Source organism: Muntiacus reevesi, chromosome 1, assembly GCF_963930625.1.
Source record: "Muntiacus reevesi chromosome 1, mMunRee1.1, whole genome shotgun sequence".
Classification (NCBI taxonomy): Eukaryota; Metazoa; Chordata; class Mammalia; order Artiodactyla; family Cervidae; genus Muntiacus; species Muntiacus reevesi.
Genome location: NC_089249.1, coordinates 234,835,281 through 234,854,737, shown reverse-complemented (window position 1 = coordinate 234,854,737; position 19,457 = coordinate 234,835,281). Strand labels below are relative to the sequence as shown.

The 19,457-nt window shown below is 44.7% G+C and overlaps 1 protein-coding gene across 1 annotated transcript in view; it reads right to left on the bottom strand.

The window, feature by feature from the left end:
* Positions 1–16,527, bottom strand: part of SH3RF2 (SH3 domain containing ring finger 2) — a 141,916-nt gene extending 125,389 nt beyond the window's left edge. Inside the window, exons 1-2 of the mRNA XM_065935631.1 lie at positions 16,432–16,527; positions 14,812–15,301 (exon numbers count right to left, since the gene is read on the bottom strand). Coding sequence (XP_065791703.1) covers positions 14,812–15,189 — 378 coding nt within the window. The 5' untranslated portion in view covers positions 15,190–15,301; positions 16,432–16,527. The remainder of the gene's footprint in view (positions 1–14,811; positions 15,302–16,431) is intronic.
* Between the last annotated feature and the right edge of the window lie 2,930 nt (positions 16,528–19,457).

Below are 19,457 nucleotides of genomic sequence, written 5' to 3'. Positions count from 1 at the left end.
CATGTCAGAGTCTGATTCCTAGGGGAACCCAACTAAGACCATGGCTTTTTTGTTGTTTTTATCGATCCCAGGAGAGTGTACGTTTTATGTCTATCTTGTTCATGGTTATATCCTGCTGCCTAGTTTTCTGTCTGGTACATGGTGAGAACACTCAATATATAATTTTGTAATGAGTACCTACTAGTGGTATTACTACTGCAATGTAGCACTTTTTCCTTTCATTGAATTTAGTTTATACCACTAACCTACCTTGCTTCGTTGGTGGCTCATATGGTAAGGAATCTGCCTGCAATGCGAGAGACCCAGGTTCGATCCCTGGGTCAGGAAGATCCTCTGGAGAAGGGAGTGGCAACCCACTCGAGTATTCTTGCCTGCAGAATTCCATGGACAGAGGAGCCTGGACAGCTACAGTCCATGGGGTTGCAGAGTCGGACACAACTGAGTGACTAACACACATATCTTGCACCCACATAATGTTACATGTTTCTTCCCAAATGTACAGAATAAAAAATATTTGCCTTCCACAGTGCTTTCAAGAGTAGCATTCCTGTTACAGTATTGTTTTAGCAAGGTTTATTATGGCTGAAGGCTCTTTACTGGAAGAGATCTCAAGAGACATTCTCTAAGACTGTGTCATTGCTTCCTGAAATTCCAGCGTGGAGATACTTCAGAGATCTTTTATAAGACAGAACTGCTTATGTTTTAGATAGTTTAAGCAAAGGGCAACTGGATCCTGTACCAGCTGCTCCCAGGAGAATAAGATGGACAACTATGCAAAGACAGGGACAATAATAACACTAAACAACAGCAAAAATCACCAACATGTAGGAATGTAAATTTGTGTAGCCACTGTGGAGAATAGTATGGAGGTTCCTCAAGAACCTGAAAATACAACTACCACAAGATGCAGCAATTCCATTCCTGGGCATACATGTGAAAAATACCAAAACCTCTAATTTGAAAAGATAATATGCACCCCTATATTCATAGCAGCACTATGTACACGTGCCAAGATATGGGAGCAACCCAAGTGCCCATGGACAGATGAATGAATGAAGATGTGATATACATAAATACAATGGAACATTATTCCGCCATGAAAAAGAAGGAAATTTTGCCACTCGCAACAATGTACAAGTTGTGTCCCAACTCTTTTGCAACCCCATGGACTGTAGCCTTCCAGGCTCCTCTTTCCATGGGATTTCCCAGGCAGCAATATTGGAGTGGGTTGCCATTTCTTTCTCCAGGGGATCTTCCTGACCCAGGGATTGAACCTGTGCCTCCTGCATCAGCAGGCGGATTCTTTACCACTGAACCACCAGAGAAGCCTTGAAAAGGGAGAAATTTATGCATCTTTCTCTTTAAAACATAAATGCAAATACTTCTGAATCATTTCCATATTCTGTAAAATCTTTGATACAGTGGAATTCAGACACTCAGAGAATCTGACTTTTTCTTTAACCATACTAACTGCTATCATTTACTAAGCACTCAGATACATTTCATGTCACAGGGCTGGTTCTCAGCTAAGCCAGGATTAAAAGCTGACTTTCCTGAATTTCAGGCTCTATTTTTCACCACCTATAATAGACCATTTTGCCTGTCCTGATGACAGGTTTCTGAAAGGAATGGAGCATAAATATTTTGTTTTAACTCTGTTTAACTTCAAGAAAAGCAGACCAGCTTTGGATCAAAGCCTGACATGTCTCCTGATAAGGTATCTCCCCAAGGTTGCTCCCCCCCACCCCTGCTACTCCCACACACTTGTTTCCTTGATCAGCTTCTCCCTTTCCTCCTCCTTCTCCCTGGTTTTTGTTGCCCCTGTCTACATCTCCCATGTGTCTTTTCTACCTTTCTCTATCCCTACCTTTCTCTTTTCTCTGACTCCATTTCCTCCTCTCTTGTCTCCCTCTCTATTCCCCCACTTAGACGCATTTCTACTACTTAAACCCTTCAATTTATGGCCAAGTGGCATCCAGTTAAGACATAGCATATCATGCGCATGGAGCTGGATTGGTTAGAGATTACCTCGTCCTCTGGAAGTCTATTAGACTGTGGTGGTGTTGGTGCCAACAGGAAGTGATGGGCAATGGCAGATGGTGCAGGGCTCCCTGGGCTGCCAAGGGAGCACCATCGTTGTTCTAGACACCCTAACTGATCTGGTTAAGAGCCCTGTCATTGGATGTAGGCAAATCTGGTTCAAATCCTGTCTCTTCCTTCATCTGTAAAATGAGAAAACATCATGGACTTCCAGAGGTTGTTGGGAGAACTCAAGAAAACCATATTTCTTTCACAGTGTCTGGTGCATGGTGTGTGCTATGTGATGGTCATAGTTCTTAAGGTGCTAATGAGAAATGTCACCTCCCCTCTGGCTTCTCTCTCTTCTGGTCCCACCTTCCTTGCCCAAGCCATCAGGACGAGCATGCCATGTGATGGAATTTGTCTGATTCTCTAGGCTGTGGGACAGCAAGTAGAACAGAGAAGTTAGAAAACCCAGGACCTGTCTCAACCACAAAGTTCTATGATTGTGGGGGGAAAAAAAATCTCAGTTATTCAAAAACTTAAGAAAACAAAAAAATAGATAGAAACATGCATGCATGCTAAGCACTTCAATCATGTCCAACTCTTTGTGACTCCATGGGCTATAGCCAGCCAGGCTCCTCTGGGCCTGGAATTTCCCAGGCAAGAATGCTGTAGTGGTTTGCCATGCCTTCCCCAGGGAATCTTCCCAACCAGGGATCAAAGTTGTGTCTCTTATGTCTCCTGTATTCGCAGGCAGGTATTTTACCTCTAGTGCCACGTGGGAAGCCCCCCCCCCCAAAAAAAATGTATTTAATAGCAAATTCTTTTCCTTGCTCACACAAAGGGAAGTAAAAGGAGTAGATGGAAAGTGTTCTTTTTGTGAAAATACAGGCTCCTGCATCCTGGGTCCTTTTTATGATCTCTCAAGAAGAAGAAAACACTGCCATCTCCTTCTGTTCTTCAATCATTCCATTCCTTCTTCCTTCCAGCATGCAACCAATCTCCTTGGATTTCCCTTATCCACAAAAGTTCACCACTCTGAGGAGAAACCTGAAATCCAGAAGATTACCTCTCCTGCTTCTCCAGAGGGCCAGAAAGAGAAGTTTTCTCTTTTGCCCCTCCCTTTCTCTGCCATTTCCGTATACTGAAGAAAAGCCCCAAATAAGATTTATGGCAGCCCTGCCTTTCTCCCATCCAGGCAGCTCGTTAATGTCACAGCCAAGCACCCTTCCTGAGCACAGCTCTGCAGAGATCTATTCCTGCTCCATGCCCACTGACTCTGCCTCATTGCCTTGGCAACCAATTAAAATACTCCTATGTGTGTGGCGATATCATCCTTAATTCTGCAAAACCAGGGGAACCTGCTCAGAGGAATGCACTTGCCAGTTTTGCTGTTCTCTCTGACTCCATACTGGTCTTCCTTTTTTCACCTCTGAATCCCCAGCAAGCACTTACGTGCCATTCCTAACACACCTGGCCTTGAGTCAAGAAACACCCTGGTCAACAAGACAGGGGCTGAAAGGGATCCGGGGGATGAGATAGTGGGGATGTTTCCTTTCCTCTTGTCCCAGGGGAAAACACCAGGGCCTTGAAGATGCTGAATCTAACTGCAGTTTCTTGCATTGTCACCAACACTAGGCATTCAGTACTTCAATATTTATTGAATGCTGGTTGCGTTTCAGGCACTCTGCGGGGTACAGAGAAGACAAGACACCCCCTTAGCCCCAGGAGCTTACATATGCTGGGAGGCTGAAGGGTAGCCTCTGAAAGCCCGAGGAGGAAGCCCTTTGGGACAGAGGGCTGACTTCCTGGAGGAGCAACGGGGACACTGAGATGGGAGAATGGGCTGCAGCCAGCCACGTGGACCAATTTCCCAGTTAAGCAAGTGGTTCCACACTTGCCTACTCCAACACTGGCAGGTGGCTGATACCCTTAACCGGGGGTGGTTTGCGTCAGGCACCCTGGGAAATATTTGCCTTATTTCTCCTTAGGTTAACAGTGAATAATTCAAGCTCTCTCGTCAATCCTCTTGGCTTTCCATGTTGTGAGTGTGAATGGCAGCCAAAAGGCATATTTTTTCAAACCAGCGGTGTGGGGACCATGATGCCAGGACTCATCACCCAGTGTACATGCCTCTCAGTGTATTTTGAGGTTTGCAATCCTCAGTGTCATGGGTGGCTGTGAATGATCAAGAATAAGACTAGCTGCAGGGACTTCCCTGGTGGTCCAGTGGATAAGACTCCACACTCCCAATGCAGGGTCTGGAGTTCAATCCCTGGTCAGGGAACTAGACCCTACATGCTGCATCTAAAGTGTTTGCATGCAGCAGCTAAAGATCCCAAGTGCCACAACTAAGACCCAGTGCAGCCAAATAAAGAAATAAATAAAATTAAAAACAAACAAAAAAAGACTAGCTGCATTTAGGTCTTCCCTGGTGGCTCAGTGGTAAAGAATCTGCCTGCCAATATAAGAGATGAGGGTTGAATCCATGGGTCAGGAAGATCCCCTGGAGAAGGAAAAGGCAACCCACTCCAGTATTCTTGCCTGGAGAATCCCATGGACAGAGGAACCTGGTGGGCTACAGTCCATGGGATCGCAAAGAGTCAGACACGACTGAGTGACTAGACAACAAACTGCATTAAAAAAAATAAAATAAAATGTAACCTCAACAACTGCCCTGAACACAAATACAGGAATGCTCAATTTTGATCTGCAGCCATTTTCTCCCATTGTGTTTTCTTATATGAACTCTTCTTGAGCACAAACCTCTTATGTGTGAAGTAGACAGAAATGGTAGCAGTCATCTCAGATTTGTAGAGTTAAATGAGACTCTGTAGATTCTGTAGTAAAGAGTGCCTGTCTCAGTGCCTGACACAGTAAGTCCTTTGTTTTAACACTTATTACCTGCCTCGTAATTATTACCTTACGTGGCTGCCTCGCAAACGTCCATGAGCTCTTTAAGGCAGGGTTTCAGCCATTTTGGTGAATTATTCAGTTTTCCTGGGTCTCTTCCATGTGTTCATGTTAATAAGAATCATATATTATTTGCTTTTGTTCTTCACTAGAGCTTGGCATTGGGTCTTACTCATAAAAGGCATCCTGTATATGCTTGCTGATTGAATGAGGCATAGGAAATAATAATAATGCCTCACAATTATTATCAAGAAGTAGTATGTGTCACGCCCTGTGCTAAGAACTTAACAAGAGTTGTCTTGACATCCTCCAAATGAAGCCACGATCACTGTTACCCCCATGTCTTCAATGCAGTAAAATAGCAGGCTGACCGCAATAAGCGTGGTAGTGCTTTACGAGTTAACCGACCTGGATGAGTGCGAGCAAACAGCTCACCCTTACTCGGAGCGTACCTCGTCCAGACCGGTGCTAAGCACTTCATAGGGATTGCCTCACTGAATCCTCCCAAGAACCCTAGGAGCTGAGTTCCCTATTTTCATCTTGTAGCCGTGATGCTCAGAGTGACTAAATAACGACCAGAAGCAAACAGCCAGTACACATGAATGAAGAGCCTTGGTTCTGAATCACAGCTTATCTTGTTTGCTTATCTCATTGGAAGTCTTAGGTCAGAGCAGCAGAAAATTACAATATATATTTAAAAAATGATACTAAAAGACTTATTCCTCTTACCCAGAAAGAAGTTTCAAAATATACATGTGAATATCTATTTGTCTGTCTACACACACACACACACACACACACACACACACACATACCAGGAGGCAATGAGGAGCTATTAAGTGGTACAGAGTTTCAGTATGGGATGATGAAAAGTTCTGCAGATAGATGGATAGTGGTGATGGGTGCACAACAATGTAAATATACTTAATGCGACTGCCCTATACACACAAAAATGGCTAAAAATGTCAATTTTATGTTCTATATATTATATACATGTATGACATAGGTTTGTCAGCCTGAGAGGTGCAGGAGCCATGTTCCTACCTGAAATGCTGCCTTCCTTCATGGAGGAGGTCAGGCCAGTTTAGCACATAACTCGCTGGCAAATTCTTCTGAGGCTTCATCCTTTCTGTCACTGGGGCTAAGTGTAAATTAACTCATCATGAATATTTTCCCCACCATCAGAGGAGTACATAGCATTTGTGGATTCCGACACAGGAATTTGGTCATATATGGAGACACATTTGCTATCTTCTTAGGGTTAACAATTCATGAGCTAAGTGGCTTTGAACTTGGCCCACTATGTTTTCTGGGCAGTACTGTCTGTCACCCCAAAAGGTATTTAATAAGGTGTTTCACCTCCAGAATATTTCATCCACCACGTGGCTTTATGCCTAATATAATATGCTGCTCATTCCTCATAGAGCTTTGTCATGGCTCAATTCAGGAAGAGTTCATTTCCGCATTATGAGGGGTTATTATTCCATGACTCCGTAAAGTCTACCAAAAACGTGAATGTGTTCATTCATTAATTAAAAAAACATTTGAGGGTTCCTAACCTGGGCCAGGCTGTAGGTATATGTTCCAAGCATGGTACTGAGACCCAGACCCAGGACAAGTTGCCTGTTGTGCTGGTGTTTGTATAAAAGATTGGAAAAATGACAGAGATCTAAAGTGAACTCAGCTGCTATTTGAGTCCTGGAGTCTGAGCCCATGAGCATTCCTGCGATGAGCTTTCAATGGTGTGAGCTTTCAAGATGGAGCCTGGCACGTAGCAGGCCCTTAGAGGCAGTCTGCTGAATGCCCTGGCTTCTGAGTCAGGCATCGGGAACAGTGTGACCCTGGCGCTGAGCCAGACCCAAGTTGCAGGAAGCAGCTCAAGATGAACAGACTTGCCTTTCCCTGCCCTGTGTTCTACCGCTTGCCGTGGATGTGCTGGCTAGCATTCCTGCATGCTGGGGTTGTCAGGTAACCTGACCATTTCAAGGAAAAAGAGTGGTTCGTCTGCCAGTGAAGTGGAAACTGCTCCTTAGTTTACCCAGGGAGCTCGGCCACCTGTTCAGAGCAGAGATATCTTGTCTGGCTGCTCTGAATCCACCAGGTAGATACAACCCATAGGCCACGTGATGACATGGAAGCAGACACAGAGAGACTTCATTAGAGTAATTGACATGTGCCTTCCTAGTGGTGGTTTTGAAGCAGATAACCAGTCACGCCAACTCCTCTCCATCTCTTTCTCCCTCTCTTCCAACTTCCATTCTGTTCAAGAAATCTCATCTTTCCCAGCCCCCAGGTGCCCACACTAGACCCTGCCTTTTCAAGCCCTGACTGTGTTCTTTGTAACCATTAAAATGCCCATTTTTTAAAAGGAAGTTTCTTTTTTTAGCCAAACTTCATTTCCCTTAAACTGAACCACCTCCTCATCTGACATTTTCATAAACCATTATCTTTTGAGTCTAAGACTTCTTTGTCTTAATCACTTTATTGCGTTATAATTTATATACCAAAAATGTACTCTTTAAGTGTACGATTTGATGAATTTAGACAAACCTATATAACACCACATAAAACATTTGCATTTCCCAAAAAGCACTATAGTTTGCCATTTCTGGAATTTTATATAAATGGAATCAGACAATATGTACTCTTCAGTAAGACAGTCCTTTTTTCACATCTTAACATTTCTAAAATTGGATGTATCTTACAGTGAACATCTAATATAGTAGTTCTTTTTTTATTCCCTTTAGGGCTATAACTAAATAATGTGCCTTATAATAGATAATATCTTTAAATCAGGGATATGTATGTATATATTTATACACATATGGTTAATACACATATCTAATTAGTTGGTTTTACCATCAGACAGTAAGCACTGGGAAGGTAGAATCATTCCTTTGTTGTGTAGATTCCCAAAGTACCTTTGGCTGACTATTGACAGAGGCTAGGGGACTTCGTTGATGGCCCACTAGTTAAGATTCTGTACTTCCAATGCAAGGGATGTGGGTTTGATCCCTGGTGGGGAAACTAAGACCCCATATGATGTGTGCATGACCAAAAAATAAAATGATAGAAGCTAAATAAATACTGCAGAAAGTGGTGGTAGCAAGTTTCAAACAGTTTTCCAAAAATATCTTCTAACGACAAAAACTTGCCTACAACTCTTCTTGGAATGCATCAATAGTCTCTAATTATAATCGGGATTCTCTTTGAGGGCTCAGCTATCTCTGCATTAGTATGAGACAACATTTCCCAAAATTTGTTCTGTGGACAATTAATATAACTCAAGGCACTAATAAAAGTGTTAGGGTTACCGCTGTCACAGGAATTTGGGAAATGTTTCTTATTGTCCACTACTTGGAGATTCACCATTCTTTAGTACTAAAAGTACAGAAAAGTCCTGCAGCAAAGAAAAAAGGTTTAACTGTTTCAACCTCAGGTTTCTTTGACTCTGGAGCTTTATGGAACCTCCATTAATCACTTACATAATACAGTTTGTCAAAGACAGGTCTAACACATAAGCATAGATTCAAAAATGAGAAAGAAGAATTTCCCTGCTGGTCCAGTGGTTGAGAATCTGCCTTCCAACGCAGGGGACACAGGTTTCATCCTTGGTCCAAGAACTAAAATCCCATAAGCCACAGGGCAACTAAGCCTGAGCACCACAACTATTGAACCTAGGTCTTCTAGAGCCCACGCTTGGGAGCAAAAGAAGCCCCTGCACGATGCAACTTAGAGAAATCCCCTGTGCCCAACGAAGAACCTGCATACCTCAACAAAGACCCAGAGCAGGCCAAATGAAATAATAAAGATAAATTAAATTAAACAAATGAAAAAGGGGGAAGATATTGAGATTGAAGAGAACCATATGTGAGCTGGTCCCTGCTCAGCCAAAAGCTATGCAGTGGCGTCTGGAATGAGATAGATGGGGATGCTCTTCGCGTGTCAAGGGCTGAACAAGCACTTTCCCTTGTTCCATAATCTCTTCATAGTATGAAGGGACACGTGGACAGACAACCTTTCCTAAGAGGCATCGAAACAACACAAATTATGCACTGACTAATCACTTAGGTGACATGCCCCAGTACACGTGATGGATAATTGATGTTGAGTAAGGAGAACCTACTGCCTCAGCCATCTGCTTGGGCCATCTCCACTGGGGGATGCGCTGCTATTTGTCTACTGGCCAGATACCTCTAACTGATGAGAAAACTGAAGCAGTTATAGAATTGTTTGCTAAAACAGAGAGAAGCCCACCCACAGGAATTACCCTGATTGCTTAAATGATGGCAAAATCCTTCTCCAAAATAGCATTGAGCCAATACACACAGACATGAAGGGACATCAGAGAGGGCCAGGTGAAAATCAGATAGAGACTCAAAGAAATGTACAAGCGCTTCCTTTCATTTTTAAAAATGTTATTTTAAACATTGTCATAAAGTGATATTGACTTTTTCCCCTCTTGGCATATATTCATATGAATGTTAACACATATATAGATTCATTTAACTGTCACCACAAACAGGATACAGGATAGTCCCTCCATCCCATAAAATTCCCTCATGCTATCCTTTATAAATCCTCTCCCAACCCATAACCCCTGGTCACCACTGAAAACCACACCTTTTCATCACTGTAGTTTTGTGCCTTTGTTTTTGGGCTACACCACTTGGCATGTGGGATCTTAGTTCTCCAACCAGGGATTGAGCCCATGTCACCTGCATTGGGAGCGTGGAGTCTTAATGACTGGGCCTTCAGGGAGGTCCCTAGTTTTGTCTTTTCAGGGAAAACCCCTTTTTCTTTCGTTATCCCCTTTGCTTAATTTTTGAACAGAGGTCTCTGTATGTTTATGTGTGGGTACAAAGAGCTCCAAATCCAATGCTTCAAACTTTGTCCTCTATTGTTACTGTTTTGTTACTTAACATTTACCATAGAATACTAAGCATTTTACATACATCATCTCAATGTAACCTTATGACATATGTACACCGTTAATACTACCAGTGCACAAATATGGAAACTGGGGATCAGAGAGGTTAAGTGACTTGCCTGAGGCCTCACAGCTCAAAAGTAATTGAATACCAGCACAAACTCAGCTGTTTGACCACAGTCCTTAAACAGTAATCAGTGAAATGGGGAGGACTGTAACTAAGAAGGTGGTACATCGACACAGGTTGGGGGTCAAGTCATTTTGGAGACATATGGTTTTGTAAAAGGTTTGCAAAGGTGGGAGAGGCTGGAGAACTATCTGGGTCTCCTGACTTCTCAGGCTTGGCTCCTCCACTTGCCACATCCAGGCCTCGCTGACCCACTGCCATCTGCCTGCTGTCTTCAGGGGCTTGGGATGGTTTAACTGCCTTGCAAATTTAGCAGAGATGACCATGTGTGTTGCAGCACTGCTGTAGGACACAGCAGCTGAGACCCAGGAAAGGGCCTGGATGCCTTTTGGTTTCTCCCCAGCCTCAATTCCCCCCTGTGCCTTCTGACCTCATTTTTTCATCTCAGCTGCTTGCCACACCAGCTGAAGAAGTTTCTAGGACACAGCCACCTGGTCTGTGTGCTGGAGGTGGCAGGTGTGTTCTTGCTGAGGTAGGGCAGGCAAGACAGGAATGTGTGTGGCTGGCATGATGTTTAACAAAGAAGGAAGAGAGTCTGGCCCTGCAAGAACCCAGGGCGGCAACATTTGTGTTGGTGATAGAAAGATGCAGGGGAAAGGAAAGACAGATGCCAATGAAGCATTGGCAATGCTGGGAAGGTGGGTCAGCATTGTTTTGGTGTTTTGCTGAGCTCACCATTTGGGGAAGAGAAGCTGGTTAGCATTGTTTTCTCCTAGAATCCATTCTTAGCTCCTAAAGGGTCTTGGAAATGAGCTGCCAAGCCAGCGCATGCTGGGAGGAATCACACATCTGAATTATGGCATCACATCCTTTGGAGACACACATACCAACCAAAAACCAGGGTACCAAGGACCATCTCTGCGGGACACTTGATTAACAAGAGAGATGGTACATAATTTAGCATGGAAAGTCTTGAGTTGCTTTAATAACAATAACAATACCAGCTAAAATTTATTGACCACGTAATATGAACCAATCACGGTGCTACGAGTTAAGTGACATGAATTTTCTCGTTTATTTCTCCCCAACAACCCTCAGAGGTAGGTGCTGCTATTATCTCCAGGTTACAGAGCGGAATTGGAGGCTGGCCCTGAGGTTCATCCGAAGTACGCAACTATCGAGAGGCAGAACCAGAATCTGAATTCCGGCTTTTTCAAAGCCTAACTTTGCAAGTTTTTAGCGTCACTGCTTTCCTGCCTGTTCTAAATCAGAAATACTACTAAAGGGTAGTGGAGGAAAGAGGAAGAGTGATCAGCAATTCAGAAGCCCATAACCTTCTCGAAGATTTGCAAAGTTCCTTTGGCTGGGCCACAATGTGGGAAGGAGTGAGAACCAGTGAGATCAGCACTGACATGGGTCCTCCAGGAGTCTGTTGATCTTACCTGTTGGCTTGAAATGATTGCATGCTGTAGAAACCTACAGCCATTTCTCAAGTTTTCTTTTTACACAACTGGCTTGGGAGGGTTTTAGACAGGTAGGCACAATGGATTATTTTTTTTTTTCTCTCTTGCGTTGGCACTATGAAGTGTGGCTCTTGGTTCCACCCTGGTATACTGGCTAGCACAAGAAGTACCAGACCTCTCTGAGCCAACAGAAAGATCTCGATGAGCTTGTTTTTCAGATGAGGCAAGGTGAGCAGAACAGACTTTGGACTTAAAAAGCTCCTGAACAGGAAATTAAATGAACTCTTTGAGAATGCCACCTTAACACTGAGTCAAAAGAAGTATTTTGCAAAATGGTACCCTGTGACAACGGGTTGTTTATGCCCTATTAGTAGAGTACTTTATACTTAGTATTATACTGGCCTGGACTCCTTGTAGACTCAAATTCAATAATAACACCTATGACACTCTTCTGCAAGGACTATCACTCCTGCTGTGTTTTGTAGAATGTCTCATGCACGACAGGGCACAGTAAACAGTCAATAATAATGTTTACTATGATAACGATCTTCCAAATGCCTTTCATCTAAGGATCTCAAAGTGCCTTGAAAACACTCATTAGTTAAGCCTCACCATGGCTCTCCACTCTTATAATATATTTTCCCATTTTACAGAGTTTTAAATTGAGACCCAGCAAGCTGAAGTGGCTTGCCCACAGTCATATAGTCAGTTTAAATGAATGATAATGATGATGCTTTGCATTTATCCAACGGAGGTTTTCTAAGGTGATATGAGTATGTTGTAAAGATAATGTTTACACTATCCTGGAGGAAGAGGGGTAGCAAGTATTATTAACAGTTGACTGGGTTGGGTAAACTGAGGCCAAGAGGGCAAGTAGCTTGATGAGGGTTTGACCGAGGATGTAAGGCCACACCTCTGTCTCTTAGAACAGGGTGTAGACTCGAAGATAGTCTGCAATTGTCTGAACCCAGGGATGCACGATTACTTTCACACTTCAGGAAAGGCAGCTAGATTAGGGGGTGTAGAACAGGATGCAGAATTATAGCTGTATTTACGTCCAGGAATAGTTTGTCCACATCCCCACTGACAGAGTCAAAAGGGATGAGATGAACCACACGGAGAAAGGTAGGCTCAGGAAAGGGAGGAAATGGGTGAGGGTGTGGAGTGGCCCCTGGCTCTGCCCTCTCATAGAGCATCTTCACTAAACCAGGTGCCCTCCTCGATGGCTTGGTTTGTTTCAGCCTCATGGCAGGACTCCAGTGCAGCTCGGAGGATGGGCACAACCCCGTCACCGGCCCCTTGGTCTGAAGTGACGGGTCCTCGTGAAAGACTTCTAGGGACACGCAGGATCTTACTGGCTGTCTCTTATTCCTATAAGAGAATAAGAGCTCTAGTTCCTATAGCTCCCCATGCCAGGAGGGACCTGGGAATTCTCTGTGGTTCAAAAAGTAGGTAGCTGTGGATCCATCTGTTGCTACCTTTTCTTAGCAACATAGCCACATCAAAAAGATGAAAGCATGAACAAAAATATGCGAAGGTGATAGAGGACTTGCCTCCTCCCAGTCTCCCATCACTCTCTGAGTGATGGATGATACTCAGCCCTGCGGGGAGGCAAGTCAGACTTTGCAGGGTGAGGGAGGAGAGAGGTTGCTGGGTCTTAGGAATTCAAAGGGAGATCTGCTGACCCGAGATACAGCCTGATGCTCTGTAAACACAGCCTGCCTGAGAAGCTGGTTCCCCTACCCCTCCTTTTCCAAGCCTGTGGATTCTGATTGATGGCTAGACCTAGGGCTAATAAGGAGCCTGAAAGGAGGGCGCCAAGCCCTTTTGTGGAATGTGTTCTCACACACAGGCACAATGGCAATAAAAAGTCTGCTGTGAAGAAATCACACTGATGCCCGGTTTCTTCCTGCTCTCCTTTTGGAAAGTTTCCACACTACCCTGCTGCATGGGTGGCAAAAGGGTGCAGGCAATCCAAGAATAGGCTGTTGAGAAGAGTATTTGAGAAACTTATCCTGAATGCACACCCGAGTCTATTCTCCTTCATTGGGAAGGAGTCTGGGGAAGACCCTCCCACCCTCTGCTACTCTTCACAGTGGGGAGTCATGGTTAAAGTTGTGGTTAGCTGCCAGGGTTAAAGCTTGCTTTATGTGGCACCTCACAGAATTTCTGAGCATGCCAACCACCCAGGCCACAGCATGCCATGCCCACTTGGACACACAGACTCTGGGGGTGACAGTCACTAATCTTCCTGGAGCCACAAGGACCATGATCTTCTCTCAAGTTATCCCCTTCCCCAGCTTCCCAGAATGAGGCTCACAGGCAGGTCACATAAAGTCCCGAGGATATGCCCACAAGGCTGGACAGGACGATTCACACTGTCCAAACACAAAACGCATTACTGGGTGATCTCCTGCAGCTCACCTGGGGCGCTTCATTTTTCATGGCAGGCTCTGATGTGCATTTTCTGTATGTTTTATTCATTTTGTAAAGTAAGACACATCTTCAGGTCTCCTGTACATGTCGCTTGTACTTCACAGCCCAGCCTTTCCTGTCAATCACTCCACCCACATACATGCTTCTTTCCCTATTGAACTTTGTGTATCCAGTGTCTTGATAACTTTGAGTGATTGTGAATGAGTGTTGTCATCATGGCACTTTATGACTGGGAGTGGAAGGATGGATTTGGGTAAAATGCAAACAAAACCTGACATTTAGTAACTTCTCTGAGATCTCAAAAGTAACAAGCAGTTGGACTTGGTTTTCTTTTTCTCATCTTCTGTGCATTTCCCATGCCCTGGTTTGGCCTCAGAACAGCAGAAATGAAAGACCAAGAATATAATCAAAGGACTTCCTGGGTGGTCCAGTGGTTAAGAATCCATCTGCCAATTCAGGGGACATGGGTTCGATCCCTGGTTCTGGAAGATCCCACATGCCAGTAATAACTAGGCTGTGCACCACAATTGCTGAGCGCAGGCTCTATAGCCGTGCTTCCAAACAAGAGAAGCTGCTGCAGCGAGAAGCCTGCAAGCCACAAGGAAGATCCAGTGCAGTCAAAAATAAACACATGCATAAATAAACAATCAAGAAGGCTTTCCATGTTCTACCACCTTCTGGACTAGAAGCAGGGAGGACCTGGGTCGCTTGAAGAATTTTAAGAGTTCCTGATTGGACAGGATAGGCTCACGGTTCCACTGAGTCTCCATACGACAATCACCACCCACGGAAACTTATCCTCAGGGAATCCTCGGCAGCGGCCCTTTGAAACAGAGCTAAAAGAAGAGAAGCCCCAACTGCTGGCGCACATAAACCCAACCTCCAAGGAAACACGAAGGAACAGATGAGATCTTTCTTACCCCATCCATGTGGATTCTGACGTTAGGCACCAGCCGGAAAGGACTGCACGGCGGACCTCTGGGGTGAGTCCTGCTCCTCCTGCCGTCCTGCGGGGTCAGCACGCCGGGCCGGCGGAAGGACCCCCCTCTCCCCGAGGCCTGTCCGGCCCGCACGCCGTCCAGAAGGCGCACGAGCAGCAGGTTGGCCGGCAGCGCCTCGATGCTGCAGAACACCAGGGTCCTGCACTCGGGGCACCTCAGCTCCTTGTGGGCCTTGAAAATCCTCTGGAGACATGGCTTGCAGAAGGTGTGCTGGCAAGGGAGAACTTTGGCGGTGACATCGAGCTTTTCAAGGCACACGGGGCACTCCAGAAGATCAAGTAACGTCACGTCATCCATTTTATTTTAAAACTCCAGTCCTGACCTGGAGGGGCAGAGTCCACATGGTCGGGTCAGCTGAGCCAGTGGGGCAGAGACGGGGCTTCTTGAGAGCGTCAGGATGCCCGCTTGTCTGAAGGAGAAAGGAAGAGGGAAAAAACTGTGACTGCCTTCAGAGGTGTATCCCACCTACAGGAGGCAGAGCCTCGTAAGGCGGTTCGCAGGGACTTTGTTTCCGCACCCAAGTTTCAGATGACTCATTCTGATTCAGTGCCAGCAGGTAGAGACCTCGACTCCTGCCTGCTGGAGGATGCGAGGGAGCAGCCAATACAGCTTCTGACTGCTTGCGGGACTAACTTACTCATTGCCTCTCCGTGAGCAAGGCGGGAGGGGGGAGACAGAACTGACCCGGGGCTCCAAGGATGAAGCCTGGTAGTCCGTCTGATTCATGTCAATGTATGGCAAAAGCCACTATTGTAAAGTATTTAGCCTCCAACTAATAAAAATAAATGGGGGGAAAAAAAGGCCCCTCAGGATGCAATTTCTCTGAAGCTATTTTCTCTTTCCCTTCTTAAAATGTATCTGTTATCTGCATCACACTGATAACAAGCTATTTACATAAGGGTATGGGAATCTCCCATAGTTGTAGAATTCTGTCCTTCACAGTACATCTTCCCCCTTTACTTTGTTCTAGCAATGCACAATTGCTACAAGAACCTAATTTTCAAAATTGTTTTGCCTCAACTCCAGGCTGTGGACCTTGAAAGTTTTTTTTCTTTCTTTTCGTTCCTCTTTTTTTGCCTTCTTACCTTGATTATCTTAGCCTCAGAGACACTATCCCTCCCATAGGATAAAGTTGCACAGCCTGTTTTATTACTTTGACAACTGTTCTCAGTTTCGACTGAAGCAGACAGGAATTTAGGATTGTGGTCACAACCTGCAAGAACCAAGATGGGGCAGCGTATCCAGGTGTGTGTGTGTGGGGGGGGGGGGTACGTGTGTGTGTGCGCGTACCTGTGTGTGTGTGTATTCTGAAAATCGTCCTTGTTCCAGAAGCAGTTTCCTTGTGGATGTCTGAGAAGTCCCCTCTTAAGGAGAGTGGCTTGGGAACAGGTCCCAGTCCCGCTCAGCGGGAGGGCTGGCACAAGCCGGGGGCCGCACTGGTGGAGACAGGCAGATAGGACAGGCCAGGCTGAGAAGGCGCCCGGCCTCCCGAGACAGCTCCAAAGATGTCAGCACGCGGAGGTGTGCGGGGCCACTCACCTTGCGCTTGCCACCCGGGGCTGAGTTCAGCTCAGCACGGTCCCGCTCGATGCTCCGCCAGGCTCCCTCCACCGGCTTCCGTTTCCCCGGAGCTGCTGCTGCCGCCGCCGCTTTGAAAACTTTAACTTGAGTCTTAACTCGTTTCGGGGATCGCCTTACCCAGCCCAGTTAACGCCTTCACCGCCGTTCTGTCCTTTGCGCTTTCACACTCTGCTACGGATCCTTCCTTTGTGGGAGGCGATTTCAGGGAAAAGATTACAAGGGGGCAAAATACAAGTCAATTTACTCTAAGGTTAAGTTTATATTTCCCCTTCCTCATTTTCTGTCCTTTCCTGGAAATTGAAACACACTCAAGTTATGAACATGCCAAGGTGATTGTGTTTATTTCAAACCTTTATGAGGATTTCCTGAAAAGTTCAAACATATTAAGGTAGCTGTGAACACAAAGATAAACCGGTCACCTAAAAAGTACTGCCCTATAAAATCAGTCAGTCCTTGAACTGTGAGATTTGAGATGGACTTGAGTGATCTATTTGCTCAATCTTATGAAATTAAAAAAACAAAACAAAACAACAGTGTTGTGGTAGTCCAGACACATCCTTGAAAAATCAAAGCACAGGAGGGCTTTTTAAAAAAAGAAAAGTAGAAATTACCTGGTGGTCTAGTGGTTGGAATTCTGAACTTTCTCTGCCAAGGGCTGGGTTTGGCCCCTGGTCGGGAAGCTAAAATCCCACAAGTCACCAAGCTATGTAGCATGGGCCAAATAATAATAATAAATTTACAAAGGTAAAAAGAAAATGTAATATTCCAGCTTCCGTTACCCTACCCACTGGAGCCTTTTATAGCCCCAAATAATGCTTATACTTCTATTTCTTGATTTATCAATAATATATTTCATTTAACACTTTAACACTATGCTACAAAGTTATCCAATAAAGTAAATAATAATAATCTTATCATTAATACCTAACAACAGAGTAGTGTAGCTCTTATCTGTGCCAAGCATTGTTGTAAATATTTTATCTTCATGAACTCATTTAATCCTTCTATCAACCCCACGATACACTGGCCTCTTACCCTCATTTTATGAAGAAGGAAAGAGAGACCTGAGACATTAAATAAGTCGTCCCAGGAGACAAAGTGAGCAAGAGGCAGGTGATCTGTCCTGTGGTGATACAACTTTAAGAGGGGGAGAGATGGTTGAGGTGAGCTGGACCTCATCTAAGACAGCAGAAAGTCAAAAGATAATGAATGAAGTGACCAATCAAATTCTTTGGCAGATGAGGCTGCTGAGAGATTCTTGAAGTTGGGAGATTCCTTGAAGTTGCTCAGTGAGTTAGGGGCAGAGCTGGGACTAGATAGTGGGTGTTCTCCTTTTACTATGTCTTCTCTCTCAGACATAAGGCTGACAATTCCTTATCAGGCAGAAAGCAAACAGATTGTGGTGATTTGTTTGTTTTTAAAAGTTCTTCCCTGTCAGTTCTGAAAAAGCAAGCATGCTTGAAGTTCAAAACAGGGGAGATCTTAGGGATGGAGCAGATGAAGTCATATGTCCCTCTCAAGTATAGAGCCCTAGTTTGGATCCGTGTCAATTTCAGAGATCACTTTCAATTCTTTTTTTTTTACCTCTCCCTTTTATGGAGGGTGTTTTGAGCTTCAACACCACCACACCTTACCCTTACCTTATTACCTGTCTCCTTCAATTTATTTCCACTTTAGATTTTGTGCTTATCAGGATGCCCCTTGCCATTTGAGACCCTTTGGTGTCCCTGCTTGGTAAAGCTGATCTACCTCCTCTGTGAGTGGCCCCTGTCCTTTCACCCTGCAGAGGGGGCCACTCCTGTGGGAACTCTACCTGCTCCCCTCTCCTGTTCTTGAACATCCTCTCTCTGTCTCACATACCCCCATCTGCACCTTCACACACTGGCACACACATGTGTGCACAAGGACAAGTAATGTAACATTTATGCCCCAGAGCAGTGCTAAGTCTTTGAACAGACTATCTCCCTTTCCTGCCAACCACCCTACAAGGCTAATGCTACCTTTCCCAGTCACAGAGGTTGTGATCTAGGTTGGCCTAATTCCAGGGCCTAGGTTCCTTATCATTTTCGTTCCGTGTTATAAAGTTATGTATTCGCCCTAAGTACACCGTGTAGGTTTACATAAGTGCTTGTAAAGATACACACGCAATATTATGGATGCCTCCTGTAACCTACCCCATCTCATGGCCCCTTCCTATTCCTGTGTGGCCAGTCATCTCAAAAAGCTTCAGATTCTCCCATCCCTGAGAACACTCCATTTCAGGAAGTCAGAACAGATTCAGTGCTACTATGTTTAACAATTAAAAATTCTTCAGAATGAAATGGTGATGGTAGAATTTCCAACACTAATGTGGGGCAGAGAAAGTTTACACTGAACAGGAGTGGTGTTTTAGCACCTTTCGGATCACACCCTGTAGGTGGTCCCTACCACCGCCCACCTACGAAGTTAGTCTTAGTGGAAATTTGAGGAGAAATTTTCTTTTGAAGCTTCTGAAGCAGGGAAAGAGTTTTCAATGGGGATTTCATCCTGGCTTACCCAAATGCAAACCTGGCGTCAAATCAACTGAACAACCAGTCCTCCAAAACAAACAAAAAGGTTAACTCTGCAAGGCTTCCCAGACTCCAGGCTCAGGCCACCACCCTCACCACAACACTCCTGTTTATATTTGTACGATTATGTACTGATTACAGACTGTGCTCTTTTTAAATACCTGCTGTGTGATATTTACAAGCTTCTGCTGCTTGTATGTACAAGCATACCTTGATTTATGTTAAAAAAAAAAAAATCTGATCGTAAGTGTTCCCCTGTGCAATATCCCTCAGTAGATTCCCACTGACTTTGGGATACAATCGAGATCTTTTTCTGACCTGTCAGGCCAGATGTGATATGGTTCCTGCTCACTCATCAGTTTACCCTCATGTCTCCCCATTCAGTCATTCACTCCAGTCCCACTGGATTTTTCTTTTTACTCGGGATAGTTTAAG